Raw genomic sequence first — 17,634 nt, 5'->3', positions numbered from 1 at the left:
AATTCGATTTCGAATACTTGCAAAATGCTCCCTTGGTGTAGTTGTTCTTTGCATTGTTTTTCAATAGGGCTTCCTCAGTCTTGGACTGAAGACTTTGGGCAGTGCTCAGAGGTGGAGGTACAGATACACGCCAGGCTACCTTTTGCGGGTTACTCCCCTAAAACTGCTGGGAGGAGTGTCGCTGGCTCACACTACAGGTCTTCTTCTTTTTTTTTTTTTCCTACAGTACGCGGGCCTCTCACTGTTGTGGCCTCTCCTATTGCGGAGCACAGGCTCCGGACGCGCAGGCTCAGTGGCCATGGCTCACGGGCCCAGCCGCTCCGCGGCATGTGGGATCCTCCCGGACCGGGGCATGAACACGTGTCCCCTGCATCGGCAGGCAGACTCTCAACCACTGTGCCACCAGGGAAGCCCTACAGGCCTTCTTTTGCTGATACTGCTGCTGATAGAACCCAGGAAGACTCTGGGCAGTGAGCGTCCTGGGATCTGGGGACCTGGCTGGGGAGGGGGAGGATGGAAGGCGGGCAGTAATGGAAAGGGCTCCACAGTGGTAGGCACCTGTCCACAGTGCTCTTAGGATGGTGAGGGTGTGGTTTAGCTGGACTGGCTGCCCTGGAGGTGTGGGGACCCCAGCCTAAGGCAGGGTGCCTGACCTGTGCTCGTGTGACAGCTCTCCCTCTCCTGCCAAGTCCCACCTCCAGGAAGCCTTTCCTGATGACCCGGGACCCATCATGAATGTGGCATGTGTTGTCCTATGGTGTCTTTTTTCCCGTTTTTTGAAAGTCCTGTCTGTTCAGATAGATTTTAAGTCCCTCGAGTACAGACACTGTCTTGTATTTCTGGTACCTCAACAGTTGGTACATGACGCTAAAAAGATTCGTCAGGTAGATCCTCCTGTGTGCACCCAAGGGGTCCATGGTGGCCTCAAAGTGTTTCATTAAACCTCAGACAGTTAAAGGTGAGGCAGGACTAAGGACGCGGCAGATGGAGGGGGTCTGGGATGGAGACCCCTCCCTCTGCAGCCAGGCCCCTCGTGGGGAATCTCCGGGGACACACCTGTGTTTTTCTCTCATGGATGCTCACTCTCTCTGCCTCGACCTCACTGTCAGATCTCAGTCCAGACCTGGACAGCCCTGGTGTGAAGTCCAGGGCTCAGTGGACACAAAGCCTTTCCTCCAGTATGACAGTGACAGAAACAAGGTCAAACCTTTGGGTCTCCTGGCGGGGGAGGTAAATGCCACCAAAGCATAGACAGAATTGAGCCAAATGCTGGGAGAAGTGGGGCGAGAGCTCAGGATGGTCCTGCCTGTCATCACACCGGCCAAAAGGGAGACCAGGGGTAGGTATGCGAAGGGGGTGGGTAGCTGGAGACAGTCAGCAGGAGAGGGGAGGGAGCAGAGCACGTGCAGGGAAGGAGCTTCGTGTGAAAGAACGGAACACGGTCCAACCTGAGAGACCTGGTGGACCTGATGGGCAGGAGAGGGCAAGTCATGGACAGAAGAGCACAGGCCTCTAGATGTGCAGAGACACACTTGAGCTACGGGGGAGGACGGACTGTGGACAGTCCAGGATGCTTCTTCGTGTAGGGGCACAGATCCGCCCACGCTGCAGGTCACGCTGTGTTGTCAGCACGAAGCAGAGCGATGCACTGGTGCATCCTTGCGCTTCAGCATCAACAGACACACAGCCCTCCTTGACGCGATGAACGTGAACCGGACAGTCATCACTCCCGGAGCCACAGGGGTCAAAGAGGAGTGGGAGAACAGCCAGGAACTGGCAGAGTGTTTTAGGAAGATCTCAGCGGGAGACTGCAGTCACTGGTTTAGAGAATTCCTAGAACACTGGGAGAACATGCTGGAACCAGAGCCCACGGGTAACTGAGCAGGGTGTGGAGGAGATGGTAGCTCTCTTCAAAGGTCTAGTGCCTTCCCTGTGTGGATGTGAGCACATATGTGTGTGCGATTGAAAATATGGTGGATGGATGGAGTGATTGATCTCTTGGTGGACTTCCTGTCTGGAGAATCAGTGACGGGCATAGCATAGGATTTCCCAGCATCCTCCTTTCCTAGCCCACCTCCCTCAGCAGAGGAAGGAGCCCCCTTCCCCATTAACCAATGACCCAGTCCCCCGACACTGCTAGGTGGTCCCCAGATCTATATACGTATTGTGCTTCCAGGCCTTCTCTCCTTCCTGTTGTAGTGATCCTTTAACCAGCTCAGATGTCACTTAATGAAGCCCTCACCCCTCCCCAGACAGAATTCAGCACCCCCAGATGTGTCCTCCTCAAAAGGACTCCCCACAGTAAACAGGGCCACCTGCATGATAATCACATGGACACTTGCTGTCTCCCTCAGCAGTAATATGAGCTCCATGAGGACAGGGCACAACCCCTGTTCATCTTTCTACCCCAGTGGTTTCACGTAATGGGTCAGTAGCTTTGTGCGGGGGGACATGTGCTGTCTGGGGACACTAGCTGCTGAGGAAGGTGTATTCTTAGGTTTCACATGGCTTTTGCTTTATTGTTCGTTTTAGAACCACCATTAAACGCCCCAAATAATGACCAGTCTGCATCTATCCATTAATTGAATGGATCATCCCATTGATTTTCACCTGCTTCGTCCTAATTGGCTTCATCGTCGTGAAACTTATGAAGAAATCAGGAACCACAGCAGGTGAGAATCAGGCTGGCCTCTGGCTCCTGGGCCTATCATGTTCTGGTAAGGACTTGGGAGAGGTGAGCCACGGGTCTCACCCGAGCACCTGTCCACTGATCCATCTCTACCTAGAAATGCTGCACTTTCTCAGTCTTGGGCCCCCACACTTCCCAGTAGGGCTGGGGATTACTCTGCTGTTGGGGTAGAAGAGGCTGGTATGGGCAGCAGGACAGTGCAGTGAGGGGAGGGGAAACCAGGCATCCACTCCTGTGGGGGGGAGGGGGCGGGCCGGGTCTAAGATCTCAAAAGGCTGCGGCGGGGGCGGGGGGGGGTGTTGTCTCACTGAGATGGTACCCAGGGTTCCCCCATCCTCTGATGAAAACATTTTTTGTTCTCTGATGATAGAGTGATTTAGTTCAACAATTTACCTGATGTTCTAACAGCCGTTCCATCATCTGATGTTTCTTCCCTGGACCAGGAGGAGGTGGAAATGTTAGACCAACCTTTGGTGGAAAAAACTGACCCTTGATGACAGTCTGGCTGCTGATCTAATAATATTATCTTCTACTCAGAGGTGGGTTTACCGAGATGGTAAAGAGCCCCTTGCTTCCCACGGCTGTTGATGAGCTCTTACGGCCGCAGTTAAGCAGAAAGGAAACGTGTCCAACCACCTTCCTGTACCTTTGGGAGGAGCCTCTCCACTGTGTCTCATAGGCCTTTCCGTCAAAGGGAGGGTCAGCACCTGAAATAAAAGAGAGCTCTGTGTGCCCAGTTGTACCGGGCCGTTACCTAACACAGTGCACAAAAATGCACTCAGAATGGACAAAAGACTTAAATATAAGACCTAAAACTGTAAAATCTTAGAAGAAAACACAGGACAAAAGTTTCACGACATTCGATCTCACTATGATTTCTTGGACGTGACACCGAAGACACAGGCAACAAAAGAAGAAAATAAACAAATTGAACTTCATGAAATTTAAACATTTTGCACATGGAAAGACAGTATCAAAAGAGTTAAAAGGCAGCCCACTGAAAGGGAGGAAGTGTTTGCGAATCATATGTCTGATAAGGGATTAATATCCAGAATATATAGAAGACTCCTAAAACTCAACAACAAAAACACAAACAACCTGATTGAAAAATGGGCAAAAGACTTGAACAGATATTTCTCCAAAGAAAATATACCATAGGCACATGAAAATTGCTCAATATCACTAATCATTAGGGAAATAGAAATCAAAACTACAGTGAGATTTCCCCTCACACCCATTAGGATGGCTTCCATTAAAAAAAGAGAAAATAGCAAAGAACATAACGAGGTTGTGGAGAAATTGGAAACTTTGTGCATTTTTTGATGAGGATGTAAAATGATACAGCTGCTGTGGAAAACAATATGGCCATTCTTCAAAAAATTAAAACTAGAATCGCCATATGATCCAGCGATTCCACTTCTGGGTATGTACCCAAAAGAATTGAAAGCAGGGTCTCAAAGAGATACCTGTACACCTATGTTCATAGCAGCATTATTCACAATAGGTAAAATGTGGCAGCAACCCAAGTGTCCACTGATGGATGAATGAATAAGAATAATGTGTTATGTAGACACAATGGAATATTTTTCAGCCCTAAAAAGAAGAAGATTCTAAAAAAAAAAGAAAAGAAGAAGAAAATTCTGACATGCTACAACAGGGATGAACCTTGAGGATATTCTGCTAAGTGAAATAAGTCACAAAAAGACAAATACTGTGTGATTCCACTTACCTGAGATACTTAGAGTAGACAAAATCATAAGATAGATTTTATGAAAATAGAAAGGTTGTTGCCAGGGGTTAAGGGGAGGGGGAAATGGGAGTTAATGTTTAATGGGTACAGAGTTACAATTTTACAGTGATAAGATCTATGGAGAAGGATGGGGGTAATGATTGCACAGCAGTGTGAACGTGTTTAATATCACTGAACTGTATACTTAAAAATAGCTAAGATGGTAAATGTTACAAACATTTGGTACGTAACAAATGTACCAATATGTTACGCATATTTTATCACACATAGAAAAATGTTAAGGGTGTCCACAGTTCCTGGCTCATCCCTGGTGCTGCATTCCTGGCAGCGAGCCTCTTTCCTGACCCCTCCTACAGGGCTCTGAGTGAACCAGTTTACAGCAGGACTGGCTCCGTAGAGAGGTGACGCTAAGATGATGATGAAGTGGGTGTCCACGGCTGAGCTGGGTTGCTAGGGTAGGGGAGGGTGGAGACAGCTCAAGAGTACCTACAACAGGGAACTGAAAATGTGAGCCTGGGACCTTACCTGAAGCTGGAAGATCCCTGTTCCTGGTGTGGGTTCCCCGATACGTCTCCCTGGTCTTCAGAGCCTGAGAAAGGGGAGGAGATTGTGTGACTGATACTTTGCCTGAACTCCCAAAACTTTTGGCAGCCAGGACTTCCATGGTGGTCCGGTGGTTAAGACTGCGCGCTGCCAATTCAGGGGGCCCAGGTTCGATCCGTGGTCAGGGAACTAGATCCCGCATGCTGCAACTAAGAGCCCGCATGCAGCAACAAAGATCCCATGGGCCGCAACTAAGACCCAGCGCAGCCAAATAAATAAATAAATAATATTTTAAAAAAAGAACTTTTGGCAAGGACTGGAATTAACTCTTGGTGGAATGGAAGAGAAAGATGGTACTAGTCAGTGAACAGAGAGGTGATGGGAAAACAAAAGAAGTGACTCTCTCCCTGAAGAGGTGAGGAGGCCGGCTCTGGGCTGAAAACCTCTGTGATCTCTCTGGCCGGCCTCACAGCCTCACGTGGAGAGCTGCCCTCCCCACCCCAGACTGATGACTGCAAGGCACTGCAGTCTCTCTCTTCAAATATTCATACTCCCAGCCCCAGAGCCCTCCTTCCTAGGTCTTATTTTCTCAGACCCTCGGCCAAGGTTCTCTTCTGGTGCTTCTGCCGAGGCCTCCTTAAATGAAGAGGACGGAGAAACCTGGAAGACCCTTGTCCCCACTCTGACTCAGACCCAGGTCTCTCCCCTCCGAGTCCTTCCCCTGCCTCCACCTCAGGGTTGATAAAGCTGCTGGAGCCTTTCACTCCGGTCTCTGAACAGTGAGGCCACCCTACACAGGCCATTCCATTGGGGAAAATGGAATAGGGGAGTTGGCACAGCCTCTGGGTTCAGACTCTGGCTGTGCTCTCACAGTAAATGATCAAAGACTTAACTCTATCATTTTAGGCTTGTCGCTTTAATCAGCTGGAACGTCTCCCAGCAGAGCTGAGCTCCTTACAAGGAGCTGTGGGGTGTGGTCTGAGATCTGGAGAGACTTGGAACAGGCCAACCATGTCATGATCTGACCCAGGTTGCCTCAGCTTGGAGACACCAACAGGAAGCAACACACAACTGGTATGGGTCACTTGTGTCCCTAATAGCTGAGGGCCTTGGCTTCTAGCCATTGCTCTCTCCCCTAAGACTAAGAGGAGCTGCGCACCCCAAGCCAACGTCAGAGGGCGCCATCGGCCAGGCTGCGGCTTGACCTGTCACAGCTGCTCCACTGGGCCCATCCGGAGCTTCCAGGGTGTCCAGAGAGATTTCCCCCTGAATTATCCCCAACTTCACCCTCTCTGCTGATTCTCATCCACACTCATCCGCAGCGGTGCTTCACTTCCTACCGACATTACATGTCATACTGTCTTCCAGAGCTGCAAAGTGAATAACCATTTTACTGAAATAAAAATCGAGCCACCGGTGCTTTGTGACCGCCTGGAGGGGTGGGATAGGGAGGGTGGGAGGGAGGGAGATGCAAGAGGGAAGAGAGATGGGAACATACGTATATGTATAACTGATTCACTTTGTTATAAAGCAGAAACTAACACACCATTGTAAAGCAATTATACCCCAATAAAGATGTTAAAAAAAAAAAAAATCGAGCCAAAGTCAGAGGTGCCCATCCCTCCCCTCACCACTCCTTTCTGACTGTGACCTGGGTAGGTTGCCAGCCTCACTTAACCTCAGTTTCCTCGTCAGTCGCTCAGGGAGAGAAGCAGGACACTCTCACTAAGCAGTGAGGAAAATGATCACATTAGCAAAGCACTTGGTACCCAGAAGATGCTCAACAAATATCAGTTCTCTTCATTGATTGGGGAAGGCTTCAGTTACTTTTAAAATCTCCATGAACGCCCAGAGAGAAGCCCTCTACTCCTCTTCTGACTAGAGAACCCCAAAGCGCTCCCTTTACAGAAATTCTGATTTCCTTTCCTTCACTATTTTTTCTTTATTCACCTTGGTGCTTTTTCTTCTTGGACTTGAAATACATTATTGTAAATATCATATTTTAAAATACTAAATATGCACATGGTAACACAATGCACTGTTTCTTTGTGCTAATAGTAGCTTTTATTTTTTTAATTAAAAAGTTTTATTGAAGTATAGTTGATTTACAATGTTTTGTTAGTTTCAGGTGAATCACTGAGTAAGTGATTCAGTTATGTATTGTATATATATGTATATATACCATATACCGATCTATATACCATATAGATTATATGTATATATACCATATACCAATCTATATACCATATAGATTATTACAAAATATTGAGTAGAGTTCCCTGTACTGTACAGTAGGTCCTTGTTTTATCTATTTTATATATAGTAGCATGTATATGTAGTAGCTTACATTTTAAATGGAAACTCTGAGCTCAACATAAAAGAGACATAGGAATTTTTTTTTTATTTGTTGTGCCACATGGCTTGTGGGATCTCAGTTAATGACCAGGGTTTGGACACGGGCCACGGCAGTGAAAGCACGGGATCCTAACCACTAGGCCACCAGGGAACTCAGGAAATTTTTTTTTAAATTGAAGTAGAGTTGATTTATAATATTGTGTTAGTTTCAGATGTACAGCAAAGTAATTCAGTTAAATATATATATTTATATAACATACAATAACATAATGGAAAATCTGAAAAGCTATATATACATTATAGATATATATAATGTATATATAGTTAATATATAATGCATTTATATTTAGTTTTTTATATATATGGTTTTTCAGATTACTTTCTGTTATAGGTTATTACAAGATATTGAATATAGTTCCTGTGCTACAGAGTAAATTCCTGTTGCTTATTTATTTTATATATAGTAGTTTATATCTGTTAATCCCATACTTCTAATTTACCCCTCCCCTGGAAATGTTTTTTCTGGTCACCTTTTCTCTCATCCCTAAGCTAGATAGGAAAAAATTTTTAATATCTTTTAAAAATTAGCAAGTAGGGCTTCCCTGGTGGCGCAGTGGTTGGGAGTCCGCCTGCCAATGCAGGGGACGCGGGTTTGTGCCCCAGGCCGGGAAGATCCCACATGCCGCGGAGCGGCTGGGCCCGTGAGCCATGGCCGCTGAGCCTGTGCGTCCGGAGCCTGTGCTCCACAACGGGAGAGGCCACAACAGTGAGAGGCCCACGTACAGCAAAAAAAAAAAAAAATTAGCAAGTAAATAACACTTAAAATTTCTTTAGTTGTTAAACACAATTGGTTGTATTTTACATTCTCCATTACCTTACTACACTGTCCATCTTTGCCAGAACTCTTCTCACTGTTTCCTTAGCAATCCCTGTTTGCATATGTATAATAGTTTCTAAAAATAGGGGTACCTGCAAAACAGTCTTTCCTTCCATTGCGGTTTTCAAACATATCTATTTCCCACCATAAACAGAGAAACAAACTTAATATAGGTTATAGAAATGCAATTTTCCCTTTAAAAAAGGAAGGAGAGTATGTATATTTTTAACAAATGGGATTCCACTGTGCACACATTGCTGCCTCTTCCGTGTGTCACTTAATGATGTATCTGGGAGATACGCAATGCAAAGTATTCCACAGCATGATTATACCAAAATGTATTTAACCAGCTCTCACTTGTGTAGATTCAGGGTGCTTCCAGCTATTGCTTTTGCAAAAAAAATCCTGCAATAACCATCTATACATACATCTTTCCAAATTTGTGTGAGTATATTTGCAGAATAAATTCCTGGAGATAGAATTACTGGGAAAATGAGTGTGTTTTTAATTTTAACAATTTCAAAATTGACCAAATATTATAAAATGTGAATCCTTAGTTTGGCAGAGTATGGAGGAGCTTTAGTCAGCAGGAGTAAAAACTGGTCCTGGAGGATATTTTGGCAAGGCATGTGAAAAACCTTAAAAATGTCCAACCCTAACCTACAGACTGTAAGTTAATAAATTTCTGTTATTTTGAGCCACTACATTTGTGGTAATTTGTTACAACAGCAATAGAAAACTAGGCAGACATTATCAAAGGTGCTCAGACAACAGAAATGGACAAAAGCCAATCTAACTTTCAAAAGGTAGATTTTGCAAAACTTGTACCTAAGAACAATCCTGGACAAGATTCTACAAATAGCTTTTAAGGGCCTATTTGGAGAACTCTGACAGGAAAACCGTGCTCATCAGGATGGTAAGGTAAGTCACTTACTACATTTTCCAAGCAGTAGTACCCATCTGTTTAACTTGGTGTTGTAAACTGGGAAGTATGAGAATACGATGTACAGCAGCTCCAAGCTACTTGACAAGCTCTCATGATATGTTTGCAGAAAAGATGGAGAAATCCAGCTGAGAAAGAGCACCTGGGTGGATTGATAACCTAATAATCATAGTCAAAGTGTTCAAGTTAATGAATCCATGTTAACCTTGGGGTAAGTCTTTAAAATGGGGTGCTTCAACACTCCCTCCTTGGCCTTCCCAGAGTCCATAATTTAAATCAGTTTCTTGGACAAAGACGTAAGACAGGATCGTCACTTAACAGATGATACAAAGCCAGATGGAATAGAAAGTGTTAGGTTTCAGGATCAAGATCTAAAGGCTTCACGATAGGATGGATGGATCCGTGGACGGAGAGCAGGGCAAATAGCCAGCAGTTGTGGACCCTCTACCTCGTGCTTGCCATTGTGGCAGGTGCTTTCACTTAATCCTCATGACAACCATGGGAAGTAAGGTTATGCAATTGTTTCTGTATTATAGATGAGTAATCTGGGGCTTGAAGAGAGTAGGTGGCTTGCCCCAGGGTCACAGTGCTTTTAACACTGTTGAATTTCGCAGGCAGTTTTTAAATATATGAAGGACCATCACTTGAGAGAAAGTATAGAATGCTCAAAGAGACCTCAAGAAAATGAACTACAAAAAATGCTTGGAAGCTACAAAACAGATTGTAACTGAATGTAAGGAACAGAGTTCTAGTCAAGAGTTAAGAGTTGCCCAAAGATGGAATCGCTTGGATGTGTGAAGTCTTGGATTCCCAGCCAGGATAACACGGGGACTGTACTGGTACACAGTGTGTGAGGGTGTGGTAACTCAATGATCAGTGTTTGTGTAGAACTCAGAACATTTACTGGCATCCAAGCACAGCCCTTTTTAAAGTGTCTCTTAAATTTGCAATAAAAGTGAATAGAAGTGTTTAGGCAAATGCTAGGCATTGCCTTAGTCAAGTAGAAGATAACTTCTGGGGCCTCCCCCCAGCTCCCCATCACTGCGTTTCTCTCATTCTGCCCTCCATGGGGGAGGGAAGGGAGGCCGCGCTCACAGCCATGCTTGTATCTCATGACCTCTGCACCTTAGTAACAGCACCTGGGGGACACAGGACCCAGCTGGACTCATCAGAACCTCTCCCGAGCCTGACAGTCCATGGGCTCAGTTTCTGTGCGTTGCCGGAAATTGAGGTGAGGTAATCTCAGGCTTTGCACATGGAGGGCAGAAAACGCCAGACCCTGAGAGAATCCTGTGACCAGAGGGGTGGAGATGCAAGACCACCTGGCTCTGAAGGAAGAAGTAGCACCTGGGGACCAGCTGCTCTGGGCTGAGGGCCTCCAGCCTTGGGTCCAGGCCCTCCTTCTGGCCCAGCTGCTCTTCCTGCCCTGCCCGTGAGTGACACGTCTCACATGCCAAAGCACTGTGGCCCTTATTCCTCATGCCACAGTGAAATGGGTTTCTGTTGTTTGCAATGCACAGAGATTTTACCAGGACAACCCTCCATCACTCAGCTGCAAAAAATTCAAGCCCGTGCAGAGCATCCAAGGAAGAGGCCAGGGAGGCGCCCAGGGGAGCCGCTGGGCCTAGAAGGTCAGGCAGCCCCTGCCTTCACTTGCTCGCTCTCTTGGCACCGCGTGTAACCCGTGCTCTACGGGCCCCTCCTGCCTGCTCCCCGTGCCCCCTCTGCTGAGCAGCTTCTCTGCTCCATTGCCCCTCACAGGACTGTGTGGCTCCCACCTGGCTTCCCAGCTCCACTTCCCTCACTGATTCCACTGTTCCTCGATTCTATGTTCTGTGTTCCTGGGAGACAGGGTCGATGGCTGGGCTTGGGCCAGGTGTTATTACAGTTCCATCAGCGGTGGACAGGCTGGGTCACCTGGAAGCTGGGGCTGCCCCTCCAGGGATGCGGGCAGAGCAGATGCCGTGAAGGGGGTGAGGACGGGAAGGAATCTTAGTGTAATGACTGCTGGACTCGCAGGTTGTAGGAGACTTAGGCTTCAGCTGGTTGCACATCTTCTAATCTTGTGGAAACTCCCTTATTTCTGTGGGGCCTGGTTTTTTTCTGTAAATTTAAAAGGTGGAACGAGAAATAATAATTATCATTTATTGAGCATCTCCACGTGTCAGATGACCTTGTAAGGATTTTACACGCACTAGTTTAACTTACTGCCTGTAAAGCATTTAAGACAGTCACTAGGATGATGATCTCGTTCCAACCTTCAGTAAATTGACATATAATGTGCAAATCTCAATTTGCTGAACTTGTACCCTTAATGATCTTATGAAACAGAGACACATCTCCACCTATTCAGATCACAGTCCTGACATTTGTATCCTCACATAAAAAGTCTTCTGTCCATTCATAAGGTTTTGACGTTTAGGCTTTCAAATCAAAGATATTCTATTTCCAAAAAACTGAAAGGAGAAAGAATTAGCATTTAGAGACACAATGTCCTACAAATTACAGACATTTTTAAATGTAAAATTCACAATGTTCAAGTTTCTAAAAAAAAAATTCTGGATGTGCTAAAAAGAAGGAAATGTGATTCATAATCGTGAGAAAAATAAGTCAATAGAAACGGACTCAGAAACAAAAATAAGTCAATAGAAACGGACTCAGAAACTAGCTCACGGGTAGCTAGAACTCTCAGGTGCAGCCTTCCCTGGATTGGACGTTTTCGTATACCTTATTAAGTCACGTAAAACACGAGTCCTCTAGATCTTACACGACCTCAGCTGAAGGCCTCTGCTCACGCTGTAGAGTGAACTCATCAGGTCCCCATAAGCGACTGTGTTCAGATTTCTAGTTAAGTTTGTGGAAAACTGAGTGAATGGGACTCCTAGTTGTGTCTTTTCCCACAGCACTGCCCGCCTTCTGTTACCCAAGTGCATTTTGGGGACCTAAGATGGAAACGATCAGGGGCGCCGGAGGTGAAGGACTGCACGTGGTGCCTGGTAGTTCCCCAGGTGAGCATGTCCCTTCGCTAGAGCCGGCCCTGAGGTCACACGGATTTGTGGAGACCTCTCCTCCCCTTCTCCCCAGGTGTCCGTACCCCTTTGAGCTGACAACTGAGCCGGTCTGGCTGGTTAATAAAGCCTGGCGCGCTTAGACACGAGCCCCGCGCAGATGCGGAGGGCCCCGGGCGCAGAGCCCAGCTCAGGGGCCACTACCCGCCTACCAGGCTACTTTCCGGGTCTGCAAAACAGGCGGGTGTGGGCGGGGTCCCTGCGAGCGAAGGGAGGGCCGGGCGGGGGGGCCTGGGCGGGGCTTGACGCGCCCCGCCCCCCGCGGCCGCTTTTCATCACCGGCTGGTGATCCTTGTCTAGGCTGCCTCATCCTCGCGGAGCTCGCGACGGCTCGGGGCAGAGAGTCGCCGGGGCGCCCAGAAGCCCCGGGAAAGGACGAGGAGCGGGGCCGGGCCGGGCCGGCAATGCCTCCAGCTGCTGCGGTGCCCGCCGGTGACCGAGCGCCCGCGGCCTCGGGGGCGCAGCTGGACCCCGGGGAGGCCAGGCTTTGAGGCGCTGGGGCCTAGTGCCCGCTGCGGCGGCTCAGAAGGGCCACAGGGCCCGCGCTCCCCCGCTTCCCTCGCTCTCTGCGGCCCCGCCTCGGCTCGCTTCCTCCGCCGCCGACCGCTATGGCCTCCGCCGCCCGGGAGAGCGCGGGCTCCGGGCTCAGGCGGTCGCCACGGCTCCCGGCGCTGCGCGGGCTGCTGCTGCTGTGCTTGTGGCTGCCCAGCGGCCGCGCGGTGGGGTCGCCCTCCGCGCCGCTGTCCGACCTGCACGCGCAGCTCTCGGGAGTGGAGCAGCTGCTGGAGGAGTTCCGCCGGCAGCTGCAGCAGGAACGGCCGCAGGAGGCGCTGGAGCTGGAACTGCGCGCGGGCGGCGGCCCCCAGGAAGGCTGCCCAGGCGGCGGCGGCGGCTACAGTGCCATGCCGGACGCCATCATCCGCACCAAGGACTCCATCGCGGCCGGCGCCAGCTTCCTGAGCGCGCCGGCTGCCGTGCGGGACTGGCGGCAGTGCCTGGAGGCCTGCTGCCTCGAGCCGCGCTGCTCCGTGGCCGTGGTGGAGCTGCCCCGCCGGCCCGCGCCCCGGGCCGCCGCGCTCGGCTGCTACCTCTTCAACTGCACGGCGCGCGGCCGCAGCGTCTGCAAGTTCGCACTGCACCGCGGCTACAGCAGCTACAGCCTCAGCCGCGCCCCGGAGGGCGAGCAGGAAGGCCTGGAAGCTGGCGCCCCGGCCACCGCCCGGGCCTCGCCGCGGCCGGGTAAGCACCCCCCTGGAGGCCGGGGCCGGGCCGCTTGGGTCCTGCTGTCGCTGCCCTTGCACCTGTTGGTGGCTGCATCTGGGAGACTCGCCCAGGCAGGGCCGCTGGGCCCTTCTCAGTCAAGTCAGAAATGAAACACCCTAGATCCAAGTTAACGTAACTTAGTTGCGGGCATCCAGAAGAGTGGCTTTGATTTCCCATCCTAGGGATGGTTTCTGAGAAAGCCCAGTAGATTGAGCAGAAGCGGGCACGATGGGCTGCTTGTGGAATTTTTCTAAGCTTAGGGAGGTATGCTTATCTGAAAGGATTCGCAGAAATTCGATTTAATGGAGGAGAAAAGTTCAGGGGGGAAAAGTCTATTTGAATCTCAGAGGTTCTTATGAGGAAGGCATGGTTTGTGTCAGGTAATTACAAGAGCAAAATCTAATTAGCTGCCGGATTGCTCATAGCGCACCCTTATTTCCTGGCTTGGCTCTCAGGATTCATGATTCCAGCTAACGTTGCTTTCATCAGATAAAAATAGGAAGAGAAATGTGTCAGGTTATTTTGAAGTGGGTCCAGCTGATTCCCATGAACTATATGGTTCTCTTTTTTAAAGAGGTAAAAGAAGGGACTTGATTTGTTGAAAACAAAGTTTAAGGCACCTCTCTTTTGAAAAGGAGCTAAAAATGATGCTTTTCATTGGATGGTTTTACTTTATGGGGATGCTCAGAATGAGAAGACCAAAACGGGGGAAAAAAAAAAAGTAGCAGTTGGAGATTAAGGTCCCTGAGGGAATAAAACCTTGACTGGGCCCACCTGTGGTCGGCTCCGAGTGTTTGACTGCACTCTGTTGCTGTTTGCTTTATGATAACACAAGACTGAAACCATAGCAAGATTAGAGGGGCGTAGCCTCTGGAGTCTTCATGACCTTTAGGTCCAAAGAGAAGGGTCTGGAAATCTGTGTCCACAGTGGCCCACCTCCCTTCCCACCTCCAGGGGAATAAACATCAAAGGTCACCCTGCAACTGCTCAGCCTTGAGGCAGACGCTGGGAAGGACCCCAAAGCTTTCTCCCTGAAGTGGAGGCAGGAGGTACTTTCACCTGGACCCTCACCAGCATCTCAGCCCGCCCATGGGTGTTACACGCACATCCGTCCTCTGCCCAAGCAGGGACTCAAAGATCCCAGCACCAAAGAAACAAAATCCCTTTCCCTTTTTCTCACTGCACATCTGGAAGAGACCAACATTGCCAAGGAGAGCTTTCTTATAAGCCCGGGGAAACCAAAAGGAAATTAAACAAGGAAAGAATATGCCCATGGGAGAAAGAAACTTTAGTTTACTATAGAAGTTTCTGAATCATTTTTTGTTCTACATTGTTTTTTTGGCCTTCCCTTCCCTGGGGCAAGTTTATCTAGGAATTCAGTTTTGTAGATGTTCAGAGGTACACACAGATGACCACTGGGCTTGGTCCTTATTCTGGAAGAGAACTGCCTTGCTCACAGTTCTTTGGATCTCCAGTAGTATGGACACATGGAAGGGTGCTTCTTAGCCCAGTGCGCCAAGAAACGGTCTGCAGGTAGGGCAAACGTTACCCTACCCAAATGTCCTGTGTTTTCCCCGCCCAGATTCTTTAACCTCCTGAAGTTCTCTGTGCTTCTGAGACGAAGTTTTTCCTTCTTGAGTGTTTTTTATTTTTCTGAATCTTGTGAGCATGTGTAGTTTAAGGCCAAAGGAGCATGAAAATGGTTTAGGGAAGCTCTTGCAGAGAATTTGTTAGGGGTGCATTTGAGGTGAATAAGATCGTGAGAAAATGGTGGCGGGCCAGGTGGGATGGGACAGCACACATTTATAGTGGACCCCATCAGCCCTGTTTGTTGCTGATGTTCATTGTTTGATGGGAAGCACTATTAACAAGCTCCTTAGACAAGTGAACTCACTCTGTCCTCACAGCACCCCAAATCTAGGCTCTTCCATAATCCTCAGTATACTGGAAGGCTTGGTGAGAGAAAGTAACCTGCCCGAGGGTCTCATGGCACCTAAGTTGTGGAGCTGTGCGTTGTGAGCTGTGTTCTGGGCCAGCTGGAATGTTTTTCTCCAGCAGCATCGGGCCACCTGGAAGCAGAGATGCCCTTGGTTGGGTTTCGAGGGTGGCACTGACGAGGTGGCTGCAGGGGATGATGGAAGAATGTGCGAAGGAGTGGAGGATGCTTAGAGAGGTGTGTTGAAATGACAGAATCTGCCTGCGGTTGCATGCCAAGGTCAGGGCTGGGGACTTGAGGTCCTGAAACCTGGGTTTGAGAGGCAGCTCTTCTACATGAGGGTCCCTGTTCATCCTCTTAGGACTTGAGTGCTTGCCTTGCCTTCCAGCCGGGCTGTCATGATGATCAAGGCTGGACATGCTTTGTGAATTATAAAGGTGGCATTTTTTTAGGAAAATGATCCATGCTAAAGAAAAAGTATGAGCAAAAAAGTTTATTATAGCATTATTTATGATGGTGAAAAAAATTGGTAACAAAATATCCAGTAGTAGAGGTTAGGGAATCAAAATGACAACTGTGAAGTTTATGTAGTGACACAGGCAATGGTAGGATATATGAATAAATATCAAAAATAGAAAATAAATTAGTAGGTTAAATTCAGGATGTAACTTTATATTTACTGTAACCAGAATACACATCCAGTGCCCCCGAAGTGTAGTGGGAATGACAGAGCCTTTCAGTTTGACAGATCTGGGCTGACATCTGAACTGACAAATTTATCACTTGTGTGGTCTTAGGCAACTAAGTTGGCCAGTCTGACCCTAGTTTCCTCATGAGTGTGATGCAGATGACAACACTACCTCAGAGACTTGTGAAAGTTCAGTGACTTCACGGCTCAAAACACTAAGCATGGTGCCTGGTACAAAGAAATCACCCAACAAATGGTAACTATTAATTATTATTATCAGCAGCTCAGATGGAGAAGACAAAGAGTACACACCAGAAATGATAATCATGTTGGGGTTGTGAATCATTTTTTCCTAACGTGTTGCAATTAAGAAAAACACACAATGGAAGTAAAAAGACCACAAAAGCCAACAGAAAACTCAAGATGGATTTTAACCTGTAGTATCTAAGCGTCTTCCCTTAGTCTGGCCCTTCTTCCATATCCTCAGCCTCGCCTGTATCATTTGTACCCACGCAACAAGACCCAGATGCCAGACCTCTTCCTTGCCGTTAAGGCGTTGGTCAGAGCAGCGTGTTGTAAATCAGCGTAGCTAACGGTATGCTTCTCTGTATAAAATGCCGCCTTGATATGCTCCATCAAAATTGGTATGAGTTTTATTTCGCCTCTGTGGATCTTACCAAGTGTGCTTAGTCTTCAAAAGAAATCAGTGTTTCCATAGTACTTAACATTGGCTTGTTCCATTTTTCTAACAAAAATTCCAAGTTACATTTAATCTTGTTCTTCATCGGCAAGTCAAATTTTTTGAATGATAGCACACTCCTTTCCTCCTCTCCTCATTTGTTTATTTTTAAGACCTGTTTCTGGCTTAAGCCAGCTTTGCCTGGACTTGAACTGAGGAGGAAATATAGCTCTATTATTTCAAATACAATGACCAATTTAGAGGGTATGAGGATTTCAACTGTGTTCATAAATCATATCTTTAAGCTTACCTAAAGAAAAGTATCAATAAATGGCTAACGCGATTATTTTTTTCTTCCAGGAGGGCCAGGATTAGTTTTATAATATGTGGGATATTTCAGGGCTTACCTGATTTTTCCATCTTAAATCTTTCTTGGTTAAATCTTTAAGGGCCTAGGACTTCACTGGCGGTCCAGTGGTCAGGATTCCGCACTCCCACTGCAGGGGTGCAGGTTCAGTCCCTGGTCGGGGAACTAAGATCCTGCATGCTGCGCGGCGCAGCCAAAAAAATTTTTTTGATTAAAAAATTAAGAAAAGAGAAGAGAGTGTGAAACCTTAGTGGAAGGTCAAGAAAAAAAAGAAAAATTAAAAGCAACATTTAAAAAAAAATCTTTGAGGGCCTAAAAATATATTATTAGTATCACTGCTGTTTATATCATATAGGTGTATTTTTGTTTACTTAAAAAGGTATTTTAACATAAATTTTAAAGCAAATAGCTGCTAATTATAATGTATTACTGCTGAATTATAGGATTCGAGAATTATGGGACTCCTCTGGCTCTCC

The 17,634-nt window shown here is 47.6% G+C and overlaps 2 protein-coding genes across 5 annotated transcripts in view; both read left to right on the top strand.

Annotated features, from left to right (window-relative positions):
• The first annotated feature begins 1,060 nt into the window (after nt 1-1,060).
• LOC307195423 (retinoic acid early transcript 1E-like) lies at nt 1,061-6,570 on the top strand. The gene is given in 6 exon segments (XM_079939499.1): nt 1,061-1,248; nt 1,252-1,339; nt 1,595-1,873; nt 2,533-2,672; nt 3,098-3,228; nt 5,889-6,570. Coding segments are annotated over 4 exon segments (594 nt in total). The 5' UTR covers nt 1,061-1,071; the 3' UTR covers nt 2,583-2,672; nt 3,098-3,228; nt 5,889-6,570.
• A 6,119-nt stretch (nt 6,571-12,689) lies between these two features.
• LRP11 (LDL receptor related protein 11) overlaps nt 12,690-17,634 on the top strand; it is a 55,597-nt gene continuing 50,652 nt past the window's right edge. For all 4 annotated transcript variants that reach the window (XM_079939324.1, XM_079939323.1, XM_079939322.1 and 1 more), the window contains exon 1: nt 12,690-13,464. In XM_079939324.1, coding sequence (XP_079795450.1) covers nt 12,834-13,464 — 631 coding nt within the window. In that variant the 5' untranslated portion in view covers nt 12,690-12,833. The remainder of the gene's footprint in view (nt 13,465-17,634) is intronic.

This window comes from Stenella coeruleoalba (genome assembly GCF_951394435.1).
Source record: "Stenella coeruleoalba genome assembly, chromosome: 12".
Lineage (NCBI taxonomy): Eukaryota > Metazoa > Chordata > Mammalia > Artiodactyla > Delphinidae > Stenella > Stenella coeruleoalba.
This window is presented reverse-complemented; position numbering and strand designations above follow the sequence as displayed.